This window comes from Maniola jurtina, chromosome Z (assembly GCF_905333055.1).
Source record: "Maniola jurtina chromosome Z, ilManJurt1.1, whole genome shotgun sequence".
Classification (NCBI taxonomy): domain Eukaryota; kingdom Metazoa; phylum Arthropoda; class Insecta; order Lepidoptera; family Nymphalidae; genus Maniola; species Maniola jurtina.
The window spans coordinates 15033767-15051689 of record NC_060058.1 but is presented as its reverse complement, the minus strand read 5'-3'; the positions used below and the strand labels follow the sequence as shown (position 1 = coordinate 15051689).

Sequence of the window (17923 nt, the reverse complement as noted above, 5' to 3'; positions counted from 1 at the left end):
AAAAACTCCTCCTGTAAAATTTTGTATGAAATTATTTTTTTTCACTGATGGTTTCGTATAGAAAACAAAAAAAAAATCGAGGAAAAATTTGGAAATAGCTGATGATCGAGGATGTCGGAGACGGGTGAAGGGTCCGCTCAAGGTATTGAAGATAGGTAGGGGGTGCTCGACCAAATGTCATTCATGACGTCATCCAATTGCCAAAAAGCTGAAAAAAAATTCAAAATGGCGAAGAAAAGATGGCCGCCATACAAATTTCGCCGGTGTCCAGCTCGGAGGGTATAAAAGATGGAGGTGCGGTTTCTTGGCAAAAGGTGATCAGGATCCGAAGGTCTACTCGATGAATAGAAAAAAAATTCAAAATGGCGGAATTTTTTTTCCCATACATTTTGTATGGCGAATATTGAATGTCTCATTCTCCTAGAAAGAGACGGAAAACGATACGATAATGTAGGGGAGATGTGTTCGGGTGGGGGAGGCGAGTAGGGAAAAATTATGACATTTCAGAAAAACAAGATGGCGACCGACGTGATTTTTGCAACTCTTTTGTTTTCCAACCGATTTCGTTGAAACTCGCAATCTTTGAAGAATGTAGTAAACGATTAATAGAAAAAGTGGAAAATTTTGGAAAAACAAGATGGCCGCCGTACAAATTTCGTCGGTGTATATCTCGGAGGATATAAAAGATGGAAGAGTGGTTTCTTGGCAAAAGATGATCAGGGTCCGAAGGTCTACTCGGTGAAACAAACACTGCATGCTCGCGGACCACTTTAGTGGTCCGCGCACCCACGCACCCTACTAAATTATTATCCTAATTTACAAAAAATAATATGGATATCGTTTTCAGGGTTTCCAGGGTGCTGATTTTGATAATGACATTTATTTTCAAATCCAAGATGGCGGACTTACATTTTCTACAAAAAATAGAAATGCCTGTCATTTTATGGGGTTTTTCGGGGTGAATTATCTTAATAAATCAATTTGGTTTTATATAATAAAGTTAACCTTACCACGTCACGTGAGCTGCTTTAGCAGCTCGCGCACCGAGCAAAAACTAGTTATTATACTATATATAGCTCGATTACCACTCACTGACTGACTGACTCATTGACATAATTGTTCTCCTAGAAGGAGACGGAAAATGATATAATGATGTGGGGGAGTTGTGTTTGGTTTCGGGAACCCTCTGGGGAAAAATTATGACATTTCAGAAAAACAAGATGGCGGCCGACGTGATTTTTGCAGCTCCGTTGTTTTCCAACCGATTTTGTTTAAACTCGCAACTATTTAGGAAAGTAGTAAACGGTTAATAGAAAAGGTAGAAAAAATTGGAAAAACAAAATGGCGGCCGAGCTGGAGCGTTTTCAAAATTTTCATTTTTCGATCCCTAACCGCGGCGCCACAGATCCGAAACGGGAAATTGAAACTTATAATTTTTTTCTGGTTTCGCCCACGATTATCCTTAATTTTGACGGAATGGGGGTAGTTTTTAAAAATTCAAGATGGCGGCTGTCGTGGCGGCCATTATGTTAGAGGTACGAAAAAACGCAATTTTTAAAGTTAAATATCCCAAGGTTGACAACATCGGAGCGATTCGGCTTCTATGAAGCGATTGTACGTATAGGCTCGAGGTATAGATTGGAGGAAAAAAATTACCCCATTTTTTGGGGAAATTTCAAGATTTTCGGGAAATTGAAAAAAATCGAAATACGGACTTTTCGCAAAATCCGAGTATGAGCGATTATGTGTTTTGATCATACAAATGACATTTCGGTATTTTTGTCGCCGGAGACTGGCAACACTGGAATTTATCAAAGAAAAAGTGATTTTCGACACGGTCTTTTTCACGGTATCCCCTTTCGCGTGGGTGCGAGCGAGATGAGAGATTGAAACGTCATCGGGAGCGGTATATCCTGTAGTTAATAGGAAAATTATGAAACAGTGTAAAATCTTTCTGTGAAACGAGTTGGTGGCCATTTTGTATTTTCTTCAAATTTTCCGAAATTTTGATCACGTTTTTGAGGCAGTTGGCAACATTTTGGAAAGTCGACATGTATTAATCGATTGTGTGACTCAACCGGCAGTATCGAAATATGTAAACAGTGTTGCCACATTTGGGGAGATTTTCGAGATTTTCCCCAAAAACTCCTCCTGTAAAATTTTGTATGAAATTATTTTTTTTCACTGATGGTTTCGTATAGAAAACAAAAAAAAAATCGAGGAAAAATTTGGAAATAGCTGATGATCGAGGATGTCGGAGACGGGTGAAGGGTCCGCTCAAGGTATTGAAGATAGGTGGGGGGTGCTCGACCAAATGTCATTCATGACATCATCCAATTGCCAAAAAGCTGAAAAAAAATTCAAAATGGCGAAGAAAAGATGGCTGCCATACAAATTTCGCCGGCGTCCAGCTCGGAGGGTATAAAAGATGGAGGTGCGGTTTCTTGGCAAAAGAGGATCAGGATCCGAAGGTCTACTCGATGAATAGAAAAAAAATTCAAAATGGCGGAATTTATTTTCCCATACATTTTGTATGGCGAATATTGAATGTCTCATTCTCCTAGAAAGAGACGGAAAACGATACGATAATGTAGGGGAGATGTGTTCGGGTGGGGGAGGCGAGTAGGGAAAAATTATGACATTTCAGAAAAACAAGATGGCGACCGACGTGATTTTTGCAACTCTTTTGTTTTCCAACCGATTTCGTTGAAACTCGCAACCTTTGAAGAAAGTAGTAAACGATTAATAAAAAAAGTGGAAAATTTTGGAAAAACAAGATGGCCGCCGTACAAATTTCGTCGTTGTCTATCTCGGAGGCTATAAAAGATAGAAGAGTGGTTTCTGGGCAAAAGATAATCAGGGTCCGAAGGTCTACTCGGTGGAACAAACTCTGCATGCTCGCGGACCACTTTAGTGGTCCGCGCACCCACGCACCCTACTTTATTAACCTCAACTACCCCGTTTTTACAAAAAATGATATGGATGTCGTTTTCAGAGTTTTCCAGGGCGCTGATTTTGATAACGACATTTATTTTGAAATCCAAGATGGCGGACATGCACTTTTTAAGAAAAAAATTGATATGGGTGTCGATTTCAGGGTTTTCCAGAGCGCTGATTATGATGATGACATTCATTTTCAAATCCCAAATGGCGGACTTATACTTTTTACTAAAAATAAACACTCTGCTTGCTCGCGGACCACTTTAGTGGTCCGCGCACCCACGCACCCTACTAAATTATTATCCTCAACTACCCCATTTTTACAAAAATTGATATGGATGTTGTTTGCAGGGGTTTCCAGGGTGCTGATTTTAATACTGACATTCATTTTAAAATCCAAGATGGCGGACTTACACTTTTCACCAAAAATCGATATGGATATCGTTTTCAGGGTTTTCCCAGGGTGCTGATTGTGATAACGACATTTAATTTGAAATCCAAGATGGCGGACATGCATTTTTTAAGAAAAAAATTGATATGGGTGCCGTTTCATGGGGTTTTCGGGGTGAATTGCGTATCTTCATAAATAAATTCGGTTTAATATAATAAAGTAAAACCTAACCACGTCACGCGAGCTGCTTTAGCAGCTCGCGAACCGAGCAAATACTAGTTATATAATATTATTGCTTTACTTGTGCTACCTACCTGCCAAACGTCATTCTAAGTCAACGGGAAGTACTCTATAGGTTTTCTTGACAGACACGACGGACGGACGGATAGACGGACTGACGGACAGACAGAGAGACAGCAATAAAGTGATCCTATAAGGGTTCCGTTTTTCCTTTTGAAGTACGGAACCCTAAAAATGAGCCAGGTAGTTGGATAAACGGTATTAAGAAAATATACACGGTATACTAGGAAAATACAACTGAGTAAAGCGAAGATAAAACTTGAAAGATTGGGAGAGGAGATCCCTTATAAAAAAAACTGACGAGTTGAAAACCTCCATACAACCATATGTATATTTTAAAAGTTTTTAGTGAAAAGGTATAACAATCACCCACCATAAAATACGTAAGTAGTTCTTAGTTTTAATTATTACAATGAAACGAGTTCACTTTACATACAAGATTACATTTTACATGGTATGAAAATAATTAATTCGTTATCTATCAACTTTATTTTTAACCGACTTCAAAAAAGAGGAGATTCTCAATTCGTCGGAATCTTTTTTTTTTATGTATGTTCCCCGATTATTCAAAGACACCTGGACGAGATAGGAATTTTTTTTTGTTTGAAAGGGTTTGCAGGTGGTCCCATATAAATTTGGTGAAGGTCTGATGAATATCTTCAGTAGTAGTAAATTGCTTGCGATCAGTGTAATAGCTTATTAAACAGTAGTTTTTTAACTGGGCATAGCATATTATAGTACAGTGGGCCACTAAAAGTTGAGAAATAAAAAAAAAACATAAAATAAACCGACTTCAAAAACCACAAGCACTAAAAAGTAAAAAATAATTTTTGTTTCTACACGTGTAATGTACGTGTGAAGTCGAGCTTCACACTTGGATTTCTAGTTTCTTTTATTATGCTCGCTCGACTACATACATACATTACATGTGTAGAAACAAAAATTATTTTTTACTTTTTAGTGTTAGTGGTTTTTGAAGTCGGTTTTTTTTTAATCAAAAATTTCAAATCCGCGAACATGGAGTTTTCAGGATTAGTGGCTATTAGTTTGATATAAAATGTAGGTAAGTAAATAATATAATTATGTAATAGCAGTGAACCACTGACATAATTTTATTTAATCACATATTCTTCTATAGGAGAAAGTTTGTGTGTATGTTTGTTACTCTTGCACGCAAACTACTAAACGGATTTGGCTGAAATTTAGATCGGAGATAGATTATACCCTGGATTAACACATAGGCTACTTTTTATCCCGGAAAGTCAAAGAATGCCTACGGGATTTAAAAAAATCTATATCCACGCGAACGAAGTCGTGGGCATCAGCTAGTATAATATAAATACAGAGACCTTGCCTTGAACACATAAGTGTAATATTAATAACAATCTTTATGAATTAGATACGTAGATATTCCACATAATATATAAATCTTCTAGACTGAAGATCTTGTGTAAATATCTGAGCAAGCCGTCTTTGTTATCTAATCGCTCGAAAGTAACCCTTGTTAAAGAAATAGGAAGTACAATTGCACTATAGCTATCACTACGTCACTACACATATTATAAATGCAAAAGTGTGTTAGTTGGTTTGTCCTTCAATCACATCGCAACGGAGCAACGGATGGGTTTTTGCATGGTTACACTGGTTACAGTTAATAACCTGAAAAGTGACATAGGCTACTTTTTATCCCGGAAAATCAAAGTGTTCCCCACGAGATTTTTAAAACCCCTAAATCCACGCGGAGGAAGTCGCGGGCATCAGCTAATATACAAATAAATTACAAACTAAATACAAATGCAGTGATAATGTTTAAGACGTCGGTCGGCTTCCTAGCCAGGGAGTCCAGGGTTCCAGGGTTTAACTTTTCGGAGCTATGCGTCACTTTTTAGAGTTCCGTACCTCAAAAGGAAAAACCGAACCCTTATAGGATCTCTTTGTTGTCTGTCTGTCTGTCTGTCCGTCCGTCCGTCCGTCGTGTCTGTCAAGAAAACCTATATAGGCTACTTCCCGTTGACCTAGAGTCATGAAACTTGGCAGGTAGGTAGATCTTATAGCACAAGTACAGGAATACATCTGAAAACCGCGAATTTGTGGTCATATCATTAAAAAATAAAAAATATGCTTCAATTTTCAAAGTAAGATAACTATACCAAGTGGGGTATCATATGAAAGGGCTTAACCTGTACATTCTAAAACAGATTTTTATTTATTATTATACAAAATATTTTTTAATTTATCGTGCAAAATGTCGAAAAAAATACCCAAGTACGGAACCCTAGTGCTCGAGTCCGACTCGCACCTGGCCGGTTTTTTTAATCAGGTTACTTTTGAAGGTTTCACTTCTTCTGCGTGTGAACTGTTCACATGTTTTTTGTAACGTTCGATTATATTCGAACATTTCCGGAACGTCATAGTTTTGGTGTTCTTGGACTGGAGTCATAAGTGTAGCGAATTTATTCACATTTAGTTACAATAACATTGAAACGGCGCATTGTTCAAATTATGTAGATACAGCAGGCAGGTAAGTAGTTAGGTAGGTACCTACCTAAGTACATTAAAATTAAGAAGATGTTCCATTACAACGCACGGTTTGCACGGTAAAGCAGTTTGTTTAACAGCAATTCTTTTTTAGAAATTTTCTAGTTTATCTTTTTCTTTAGTTGTGTTAGTTTTTCCCTTAAGAGGGGTCTCTCCGTCACTCGCTCCATATAAACGTAGTTCCAATTTCATTTGAATATTAAGCAACCAAAGTCCATGAAATTTTGCAGACATATTCTAGAAACTAATATCTATGTCTGTGGTTTTCCAGATTTCTGTTAAAATATTCGGTTTCAAAGTTACGCGGTCTTAAAAATTCACATACAAATCTTTGAGCTCCTATAATTTTGAAACTACATATTTTTAGAAGTGTGTGAAACTTAACTTGAAATAAAGAGGGTCTCGAAGGGTTCACTCATTGGTGTGGGAATATTTTACTGGCTTCATGATATAAATACCACTCCATGAGCCGAGACCAATTAGTCAGCCCAAGTCAGCCCAGAGACTAGCATACGAAATAAGTATTTTATTTCAAGAAACCTCTCTTCGTTTATACCAATAAATTAAATAAGTATCTTCACGGAGCAAAGAAACGTGACAAAAGTAGTATAGTGTGGACAGAAAGTGCTGTTCAAGCTTTCGAACAATGCAAGTTGAATTTACAGAACGCTGCTATGTTAGCGTATCCGATAACAGGTCAAGTGCTTGCTATAATGGCAGACGCGTCAAATACTTGCGTTGGAGGCACATTGCAACAAAGAGTAAATAACGAATGGGTTCCGTTAGGTTATTTTTCGAAAAAATTGACTGACACGCAACAAAAGTACAGTACCTACGACAGGGAGTTACTTTCGCTTTATTTGTCAGTGCAATATTTTAGGAACATGTTCGAAGGTAGAGATCTCGTTTTGTATACAGATCATAAGCCGTTAACGTTTGCGTTTAAAAAGCTAAGTAGTAGTAAAGAAACGCCGCGAAGGACCCGTCAGTTATTATTTATTAGTGAGTTCACGACGGATATACGCTATACAAAAGGCGAAGAAAACGCGCCCGCGGACGCGTTATCGCGAGTTGAAACAATTTCGTGCCCGTCTGTACTTGACTTCACAGAAGTGGCTATTGCGCAAGCGAACGACAAAGAGCTCACAGAATTGCTAGGAACAAGAAACGGTAATACGAGACTAATAAAAATAGACTTGCCGAGTGTAAATAAGCCGATTGTTTGTAATTTGCGAGGCGATAAGGCTAGGCCTTACTTACCAAAACAGTTTAGGCGTATCGCATACGAAGCAATACATAACATCAGCCATCCTGGCATTAGAACAACAAGGAAAATGGTAACTAATAATTATTTTTGGCCTGGGATGAATAAAGATATAGGTATTTGGGCTAGGTCGTGCATAGAGTGTCAAAAAGCAAAGGTTCACAGACACACTATGTCACCTTTAGGGCAATTTGCAAAAGTAGATAGAATGTGTCATTTACACATTGACATTACAGGTCCATTCACTATTTCAGAGGAAGGCTACAGGTATTGTCTTACAATGATCGATAGAGAAACGGGTTGGCCGGAAGCATTTCCAATTAAAGATATTTGTGCGAAGACAGTAGCCAAACTCGTGTATGAAGGATGGATTACTAGACATGGGTGTTTTATTAATTTGAGCTCAGATCAAGGAAAGCAATTTGAAAGCAGTCTCTTTAGACAGTTAATGAAATATTTAGGGGTTCATAAGTTTAGGACGACACCGTACCATCCACAAAGTAATGGCATGATCGAACGATGGCATCGTAGTTTTAAGGCCGCCTTAATGGCGAGATTAAAGGACAATAGATCGTGGGTTGAAGAAATGCACACCATTATGATGGGACTACGTGCAGCACCACGCAGTGACACAGGGGTAAGTGCCGCGGAATTAACCTTTGGGCGAACTCTGAGGCTCCCTGGAGAATTTTTCGAACCATCGGATAGTAAGATAACGGACGGTGAGGAGTACCTAAAGCAGTTGAAACAGGTAATTAGTAATTTAAGACCGAAACCCGAGACACAGAGAGACTCTCGAACTATTTTTGTGCACCCTGCCTTAAAAGACTGTAAAAAAGTTTTTGTTAGAAACGATGTAATGCGTAAGTGTCTGCAACCACCGTATGACGGTCCCTATGACGTCATAAAGCGGTTGGAAAAAGCATACTTAGTACAGTTACCCAATAGACAAGCACTTATTTCAATTGACAGGTTAAAACCGGCTTTTGTCTTGGATATCAAAAATCCACGACAAACACCGGCTGAAACGACATGTAAGAAAAAATGTAGATTTAGCGACGATGACGTTTTGCCGACTCATACAATCCGTACTACTCGGAGTGGGAGAGTCAGCAAAACGCCCGTTAGGTATCAGTAGAATAATTTGAGTATCAACTAGCAATTAAACAATAAGTATTACGAAATAAGTATTGTAAAATGGCCCCGATCCGCATATATTATTTTTTATTTTATTCATGTATTATTTTTTATTAGAAGTCATAACTAAACCTTATTATTGAGAGTGTTAGAGTGGTTGACGATTGTTATAATTTATTGGATAGTGTGTAAATGTAAAATGTAATGTAACCAACATTCGAAGCGTTGAGTGCAACGAAGGCTGGATGGCGTGGGAATAGCAACAATTGAACGTGGTATTGCCACAGCGACCCCGTCGCCACCCGCTCAAGTTGTAGTGACCTCATCTCAAGTATGATGTGTTAAGAGATGTACCATGCATCGAATCAAAGGAACACTTTAACTGGGTGACGTGTTTAAATTATGATTTGTTGGGTAAGCGGATCGGAAACATTGTTAGGGTTGTCGAAAAATAAAGAACGAATATTGTGAAATAAAATTAAGGTTGCGGAAATTTGTATTTGTTTAATTTTTATTAAGATAAAAATTTGGGGTGGTGTGATGTAGAGGCACTAGTAAATAGGCATTTTCGAGCTACGCCGTGTGAGCCGTAGCAAGTTTGGTTAGTTGCATCTAGCCCGTTGTATCATGTTGACGTTTACAAATTGTAACTTAAAATTGTGAATTATAATATATATTTTTTTTAGTGTTCATTTCTTTTGTTTTTATTACTACCCTGGTAGAGAACACGGCGCTATATATACATCAAATATCTGTACAAATATACCTGTACATATAACAAGTGTAAATTAAAAATTTATAACACCCCCGACGATCCAAAGTATTTGAGTTTTCCAAAACATCATTTTCAAATAAATAATTATGTATTTAGGCAACGTCCATCTTGACAGCTTGACATTTGTCTATTGACATAATATTATGAACCTAACGGTTATCTAACCTTCTTTTCTACAAGAAAACTAGAAAAGAGCTGATAACTCTTAAACGGATGAACCGATTTTTTTAGATTATAGCTAAGAAAACTCTCGATCACCTTAAGTGATCACAGTAAGCCACCTTTCAAACAAAAAAAACTAAATTAAAATCGGTTCATTCGTTTAGGCGCTACGATGCCACAGACAGATACACAGATACACAGATACACAGATACACAGATACACAGACACACAGATACACAGATACACACGTCAAACTTATAACACCCCTCTTTTTGGGTCGGGGGTTAAAAATCTAAACCACCACAGGCAAAGATAAGGATATGTCTGCAAAATTTCATGGAATTTGGTTGCTTAATATTCTAATGAAATTGGAACTACGATTGTATGGAGTAAGTAACGGGGAGAGCCCTGTTAACCTACCCTCTCAGCACGCATGCCACGTCCACGTCTAAGTAGGCTAGTAGGCTCTATTCTATAGTAAATTTATTTTTCATATAAGCCTAAAAATTTCATAATGCATGATGCATGCATTACGCGTGCAATTGGTAATGAAGCCTCAATAGCTCAACGGGTATAGGAGCGGATTGAAATCCGAAAGGTCGGCGGTTCAAACCCCACCCGTTGCACTATTGTCATACCCGCATCGCTTAGTTGGAGGGGAAAGGGGAATGTTAGTCATGATTATAAATGACTAATATTCTTGAAGAAAAAAAAATAAAAAAATAATTAATGTGAAATTACTTTCGTGCCACTAATTTCGTAATGTGAATTCCGCTCTAGGCACGACTTTTTTTTTACAATTTTTTGTTACAAGTTTCATTACTGTCGTGAACTGTGCCACAGCTCAATCGTTTTAAAATGTCATCAAAATCTATTCGTTGACTAAGCAGCTACGGCTCGCTTCGCTCCAGTCGGCCTCGAAGGATCGCTTCTTTGTAAGCACTTTAGCTAGAAACATTTTGAGTGTAGGGCAGACAAAACTGTTTGGAGTCAAAGTTTCAGTGACATTCAATTATGGAATAGTTCGAATTCAAACAAAAATCCTATAAATGTAAAGCTGAATGAATGATTGAATGACGAAGCGAATCTTCTGGTGTAGCAATTTAGTAGACCTATACGTCGTCTAAACATTTAATGTTATTTTTCAACATTTCCGAACGTCTGGGGTAAGATTCACTAAGTAAATATGCTCGCTAAAATCCGAAATCAATGATTACCTTTTATCTAGCGGATGAAGTCTCTTCTTACAAATGGCACAAAATGTTACAAAATCAGGTAAATGACTTTAATTACATATCAAAAATTGCTGGTCTATGTTAATAGTTTTATAAGACAATTGTATTTTAATATTTTTGTTAGTAAAAATTGTAGTCGATTATTATTATACCACTCTCGTCGCCTGTCGCATCGGTCAAACCGGTCTCATCTGTGTTGTTATCAAAAATTATTCTTCTGTAATGGCGCATTTATATTAAGGCGGTTGGCTAGATTCGTCGACCGATGTTTAACGTGCATTGAACTGTTAAACATCGATTAAAGAATTCGGCCAGCGACTTAACGTGCATTGAACTGCTAAACATCGGTTACCGACTTAATGTAAATTTTGCCCTCACCTTTGCCAGGCCTCTGTCATTTCAACTTATTTTACGAGGGAAGGCTGTGGTGCCCGTAACGCAGGTTTCCCTTGTACGGGTGTCAAAGCACTCCATCGGGTATAATCATTTTTTGTTTTTACCTTTTCGGTGTTCTAAATTTAAGGAGTTCTTTTATTGTATAAAAATTGTTTTCTAGATTGAGTAAATTTTTGCTTTTCAATGCAGTCGCTGGTTGTCTTCCTAGTCGTGTCTACAATTTGATGCCTGCTAGCGTAGGTGAAGCCAAAAGGTTTTGTTAAAGTTTCATAACTGTTGCGAACTGTGGTAGCACTGTAATATATATACGTCGCAAGTATATTGCCAAAGCCGTGATATGACAATTTCACTAGTGATATTATATTTATAAATTATCGGCCAGGTTTTAATGACATTGTAATGTCACGTCTTTATAGTGACATTATAAAAAATTTAGGTAAATTATGAGTGAAGTTGACCGTGGGAGAAGTCAAGCGTTCTGATTGATCAATTCATTTTCAACCATCGTTCTAAACATCGGAAAAGGACCAATCAGAGGCGGCCTCATAATCTAACGACCAGTGAAATTGTCAAAGTATTATTGCGTTACACTATCACTGTAGTGTCCCCGTGACATTATAATGACACTAAAATCAGAACGTTAAATTGCAAGAAATGAAGTCGACTGACAATCTACCGTTTAATTATAATATCACTAGTAAAATTGTAATATCACAGCTTTGACAATATAACTGCGACATATATACAATTCTGTGCCTTTATGCAATCGGCTATTGTAGTGTACAAACAGAATAGTAGGCTAACTAAGGCCGATCGGCGAGTTAATTACCTACTCCTGCGTTGACGCCTAGGGTTGTCACTTTTATTTTTAATTAAATATTATTTGCGTATTATGTATGATAGCACTAGGTTTTTAATTTCGTAATAATAATAATGAAATGTTTTACCAATTCATAAATGGGGTGTAAATAAAAGACGTTTTAAAAAGAAAAGAAAAATTTTAAAAATTATAAATTTGTTACTGAAAAATATTTCCTCCGATTTCGAGATGTTCGGAACGCTTTATTGTTCGCCGTTAATGTAAAATAAATTCTCATCCTAACGTATAACTTTTGCAAAAAACTTTTAGGGAAGCATGGGCATGGCATCTTGAACTCTACTTCTTTTAGACGTTCGTAAATTGACGAGCCGATTTTAATATTAACATGGTCCTTTTTACTCATTATAAAACAACTGCTCCATCCTTTCGATATTGGCGACAAAATCATCGGGTGGTACATTCAGTAGGTATATTGAAGAATGATAAGTCCGGTTTGTTGGAGTCGTTATTGAGACACCCGAAGACACCACAATAAATTTTGGCTTTTTTTGAAGTCATAATTGTTATTAACAAAACAAAAAAGAGCGAGCGTGCAACGTAATACGCAATTGCGCGCGATTAGCATGGCGGCGCGGCCCGTACTGCCGGCCGATTGAGCCGGTTGAGACTATGCGAATGTGTGCGTGAAACTTCCGTGCGTACACGGCGCCCGCTGCTCACGCATACATTCAAACCGGCGGCGGCCACTTTGTATGAAGTTAACCTACTGTTCTGTTTGTACTATGGTTAAGGTCACTGTCTAGGGTTGTCACCCGTACTTTATACTGTAGTATTGTGCCAACTTCATTTCGGGCAACCGAACTTTACATTAATGAAAGCATTAAAGTACGTGAAAATACATTATTTAGTACTCGAAGGTTTTTTTCTATAGTTTACTTAAAGTAACGAAAGTTAGTTTTGAGTGGTGTTGGAATTTGTGTGGTGCTGCGTACCATACAGATTTCGTTGGTTTGGCGGATTATAGCAAATTAAGCTTTTGGTCCCTTGTATATCATGAACTTCCGCAAAATAACGCTGCTTCTATAACACAGTAACGAAAGTGTTTAGTGCTTTTTTCCGTGTAACGGATCAGAGCAGAGCCCATTGGCAACAATGATGAGCACCGATTTCTTTAAGGTTTTTGAACGTAAGCTTATACGCCAGTATCAATTGTCAATTTGTTAGTTTCTTTCTGGCTATGCTAAGGCTAAAAAGGGTAAGGTATAAGATTCTTTTTTCCGCGAATCCGTGCGTCGTTGTTTTGTGAAGTTGAGAACCTAATTATTTTCCATCCACCAGTTTTATTGTTGTTAGATGTTGCTAAAAGCAATAAAAATATACTTATATGGGAAAAATAAGATGAACAAATAATACTTTACTATCACACCTTGCCATGTACCTAATTTATTTTTTAACCTCCGACCCAAAAGAGGGGTGTAATAAGTTTGACGTGTGTCTCTGTCTGTGGCATCCTAGCTCCTAAACTAATGAACCGATTTTAATTTAGTTTTTTTTTGTTTATAAGGTGGTTTGATCACGAATGTTCTTAGCTACAATCCAAGAAAATAGGTTCAGCCGTTTGAAAGTTATCAGCTCGTTTCTAGTTACTGTAACCTTCACTTGTCGGGGGTGTTATAAATTTTTAATTTACACTTGTTAACCTTTTAAAAATAAATATACCTACTTTAAATTTTGATTAAAAAACGGTGGTAGCCCTAGTCATTGATGACCTCTTTGCACTTCGTGTGGTAAACACTTGTTTAGAATGACAATGTTAAGAGGGCTGTCTCTGTCACTCGTTTCATACAATCGTAGTTCCAATTTCATTTGAATATTAAGGAACCAAAGTCCATGAAATTTTGCAGACATATTCTAGAAACTAATATCTATGTCTGTAGTTTTCCAGATTTCTGTTAAAATATTCGGTTTCAAAGTTACGCGGTCTTAAAAATTGTCATACAAATCTTTGAGCCCCTGTAATTTTAAAACTACATATTTTTTGAAAAATCCTAAACACCAGAGACACAGATATTAGTTTCTAGAATATGTCTGCAATATTTCATGGACTTTGGTTGCTTAATATTCAAATGAAATTAGAACTACGATTGTATGAAACGAGTGGAAACGAGTGACGGAGAGAGCCCTGTTAAACCCAATATTTCCACTTTCCACTTACCCTAGTTTTTGTAGGAATCGTATTTCTCTGATTAGGGTGTATAGTTAAAAAAACTTTTGAATTTTTGTAAAATCTAAATCCAGGCAGACAAAGTCGCGATCATTAATAGTAATAATGTTTAACATCATAACGGGGTATTTTGCAAACATCGACTTAAATACATGTTTACAAAGGTTGCGGTGAAGGGGATTGTGCAAACGCATCAGCTGAGATTCTGTTTAGTATACAAGTTGATACCTTCAGCGGAAACTGGCACACATCGTTGACAAAAATAACGTAGAAAAAAATAATAATATATGTCTAGTTTAAACCTTAGAGTCAGTGGAAAATATTGTGGTAAGTTAAACCGTTTAAACCTTTTTATTACCCGACAACGGCAAAGCCAAAGGAAGGGTTATGATTTTAGCAGTCTATGTATGTATGTATGTAATATGTATGTATGTACTACGTATGTATGTTTGTATCCAGATTCTGCGTGTTCCACCGTAGTGCCTAAATTGGGCCGATTTTGTTATATGAGTTGTCAATTGATTCATTGTAAAGGTCCAGGCGACATAGGTTATATTTTATACCAAAAAGTTGACCTAACGGATGTTACATCTAAAAAAGTGGGGATCTTCACAATTTTTTTCGCTATTGTATCGAATGGGATGTCAAATGAAAGAGGAGAATATTCTGAGTTCATAGATATAAATATAAAAATATACCAAGCGACAGAAATTTTACCATAATATTTCAGCTTCGTAATCGGGTTTTTAACTTTATAAAAAATAAACACCAACTTCAATATCCATAAAAACTAGGAATTAAAAAATAATTTAATTTATTACCGAATATGTTACAAGAGTAGTATATAGTTCTATAGTAATATTTTTTGGGGTCAGTTTTTTTTATTTATTTTTATTTTTAACCCCCGACCCAAAAAGAGGGGTGTTATAAGTTTGACGTGTGTATAGCTGTGTATCTGTGTATCTGTCTGTGGCATCGTAGCGCCTAAACGAATGAACCGATTTTAATTTACTTTTTTTGTTTGAAAGGTGGCTTGATCGAGAGTGTTCTTAGCTATAATCCAAAAAAATTGGTTCAGCCGTTTAAGAGTTATCAGCTCTTTTCTAGTTGTCTTGTAGAAAAGAAGGTAAGATAACTGTTAGGTTCATAATATTATGTCAATTGACAAATGTCAAGCTGTCAAGATGGACGTTGCCTAAATACATAATTATTTATTTGAAAATGATGTTTTGGAAAACTCAGATACTTTAGATCGTAGGCGCGGAATAGTCCAAGAAAATCAGTTCAGCCGTTTGAAAGTTATCAGGTCTTTTCGGTCTTTTCTAGTTACTGTAACCTTCACTTGTCGGGGGTGTTATAAATTTTTAAATTTACACTTGTACCATTTTTAGTGGTCATGTATTAAAATATGCTATGCCTGGTTAAAACGCTACTGTTTGCCAAGCTACTACACTGATTGCGAGCAATTTACTCTTATCCATTGGGGAGTTCCATTCTCCATCGCCGAAGATACTTATCAGATCTTCACCAAATTAAACTGAAACCACCTCTGAAGTATGATGTATCAAACAAAAATAAGAATCATCAAAATCGGTTCATAATTGGAGTAATCGCGTAACAAATATCCAAAAAAAAATACACACAGTCGAATTAAGGATCTCCTGCCTTTGTTGAACTTGTTTAAAAATCAGTTCAAATGTTTGATAGGTGTGCACAGTCGTTTGGGACGTGGCTTGTGAAATATCTCCAAGCGCTCAATATTACGTCCGCAACCATCCGATAGTTTGCACAGTTCAGTGTACTAATGTACTACCCAGATGTACAAGTCCGTCCGCTCGCATCCGATAATAGCGTGGAACAAACTATGGGACGCGTCCGTTAACTGCTGCTCAGAGCCGCGACTGATATGACGTGAAAGTCGTCTTGCGTGATAATGTGTCGGACGTCCGCGGGATAAAAAAATAAGAATATTTTCTTTTCAGATGGCGTCAGCGGCTAAAGAAAATCCTTCAGATCAAATGTACCACTACGGCTACCAGAAGGACTTCCGGACGGCTCTTCCTCAGTTCCTAGCAGTGAGCGTAAAGAATCTACTATTATTAAGTAAGTAATTAAGTCGTAATTAAAATAACCGGTCAAGTGTGAATCGGACTCGCCCAGGAAGGGTTACGTAAGGAAAAAACACTTTTTTTTTTTTTGAGATTTTAAAGAGTATAGAGCTCTGTGGTTTCGAGACTTCAGTACAAAATAATCCTAAACCTTAAAAAAAATAAAAAAAATGCTGACACGCCGATTAGCTAATAAATTACAACAGTAGCAGTTATTCATAGGTAATATATTTATCTATATTCTTTGTTTACTTACCTAATAGGTATCTATTGCTGTGTGAAATATTTCTATGGGACGGCTCCACTATCGAGATTCGGTACTTAAATGATTCGAGTTCGGGCTCTAATAGTTCGGCATTTGGCTAATCAACTGGACTGGCCGCACTATTCGGGATATTATCGCGAATGTTTTACTCGTATGTTTGGCGAGTTTTATATCACAAAGTAAGATAACTAGATACCAAGTGAGGTATCATATGAAAGGGCTTTGCCTGTACATTCTAAAACACATTTTTATTTATTTTTATGCATATTAGTTTTCGAAAAAATACCCGATTAGCTCTTGGTCGGGTTTTTAATAAGTTTGGCAAATCAGCCAGTCGGCAGATGCGGTTTCAGTGACAACGAATTGACCTCCCTGTGACGGGTTAGATTAGATTAGATATATCCCGCGGGATTTTCAAAAACCTACCATTCGGATTAGCGCGAATGTGAGGAACGATGCAATTGCCGCCGGTCACACAAATCGTGATAACACGAATCATTTACCAAATCCCGACAGTGGAGGCAAACCATAGAGGTTATTGCTCTCTTGCTTGTGCTTGTTATGGTTTCATTAGTAACGTAAGCAAACTTTCTAGTATTTGCAGTTAGGTACCTATCGGCCTAATCGTAGGTTACCAGTGCAGTGCAGATGATGCTTCTACTTAATTTTATTTGTTATATATTTACAACAAAAATTAAGTACTAATAACATGGTACTTATATCAACCATTCCTTGTAGGAGTGTGTTCATATTAAATAGGTATACAGAGCTGATTCACCTTAATACTTATTAGCTTTTTGCTTGTTAGTTGTTCGTGAACACATTTTAATTTTTTTTTTGTGATGTAACCACAAATTAGGACCTAGGTACCTACGTGCCAAATTTCACGATCCTAGGTCAACGGGAAGTAGGTACCTTATATATAAATTTTCTTGACAGACACGACAGACAGACAGACAACAAAGTGATCCTATAAAGGTTCCGTTTTTCCTTTTGAGGTACCTACGGAATCCTAAAAACTACCTAAATTATGAAAATTATTAACTAACTTAAAAACCCAATTAACTTTACGTTAAATTGTTATATCCTATGAAACAATCACCAAAAATAGTTCATAGGAGATAATAATTTATACTCGTATTATTCGATAGGCACCTACATTACATAATATTTAACAAAGTACATTTATAGGTATGTCGATAGAATCATGACCTTGGGATTAAGCCGTACTTTTTTTTACCAAGATGTAGGGTTTGTAGAATCAGAGCTTGTAAGAAGAGTGATTTGTTATTTATTGTTATAAATGTGATATAGTCAAGAGCATTTAAGAGCTATATTACTTTGGACTTGGGATAGGTCCCATGGCC

At 37.0% G+C, this 17923-nt stretch overlaps 1 protein-coding gene across 5 annotated transcripts in view; it reads left to right on the top strand.

Moving 5' to 3' along the window:
• Positions 1–17923, top strand: part of LOC123880260 (facilitated trehalose transporter Tret1) — a 48074-nt gene that overhangs the window by 16092 nt on the left and 14059 nt on the right. Inside the window, exons 1-2 of one of the 5 annotated variants that reach the window (XM_045928292.1) lie at positions 4612–4694; positions 16166–16286. In XM_045928292.1, coding sequence (XP_045784248.1) covers positions 16166–16286 — 121 coding nt within the window. In that variant the 5' untranslated portion in view covers positions 4612–4694. Of the gene's footprint in view, positions 1–4611; positions 4695–14397; positions 14511–16032; positions 16057–16165; positions 16287–17923 lie in introns of those variants that run through there. The other 4 variants (XM_045928293.1, XM_045928291.1, XM_045928289.1 and 1 more) reach the window with 4 other exon arrangements.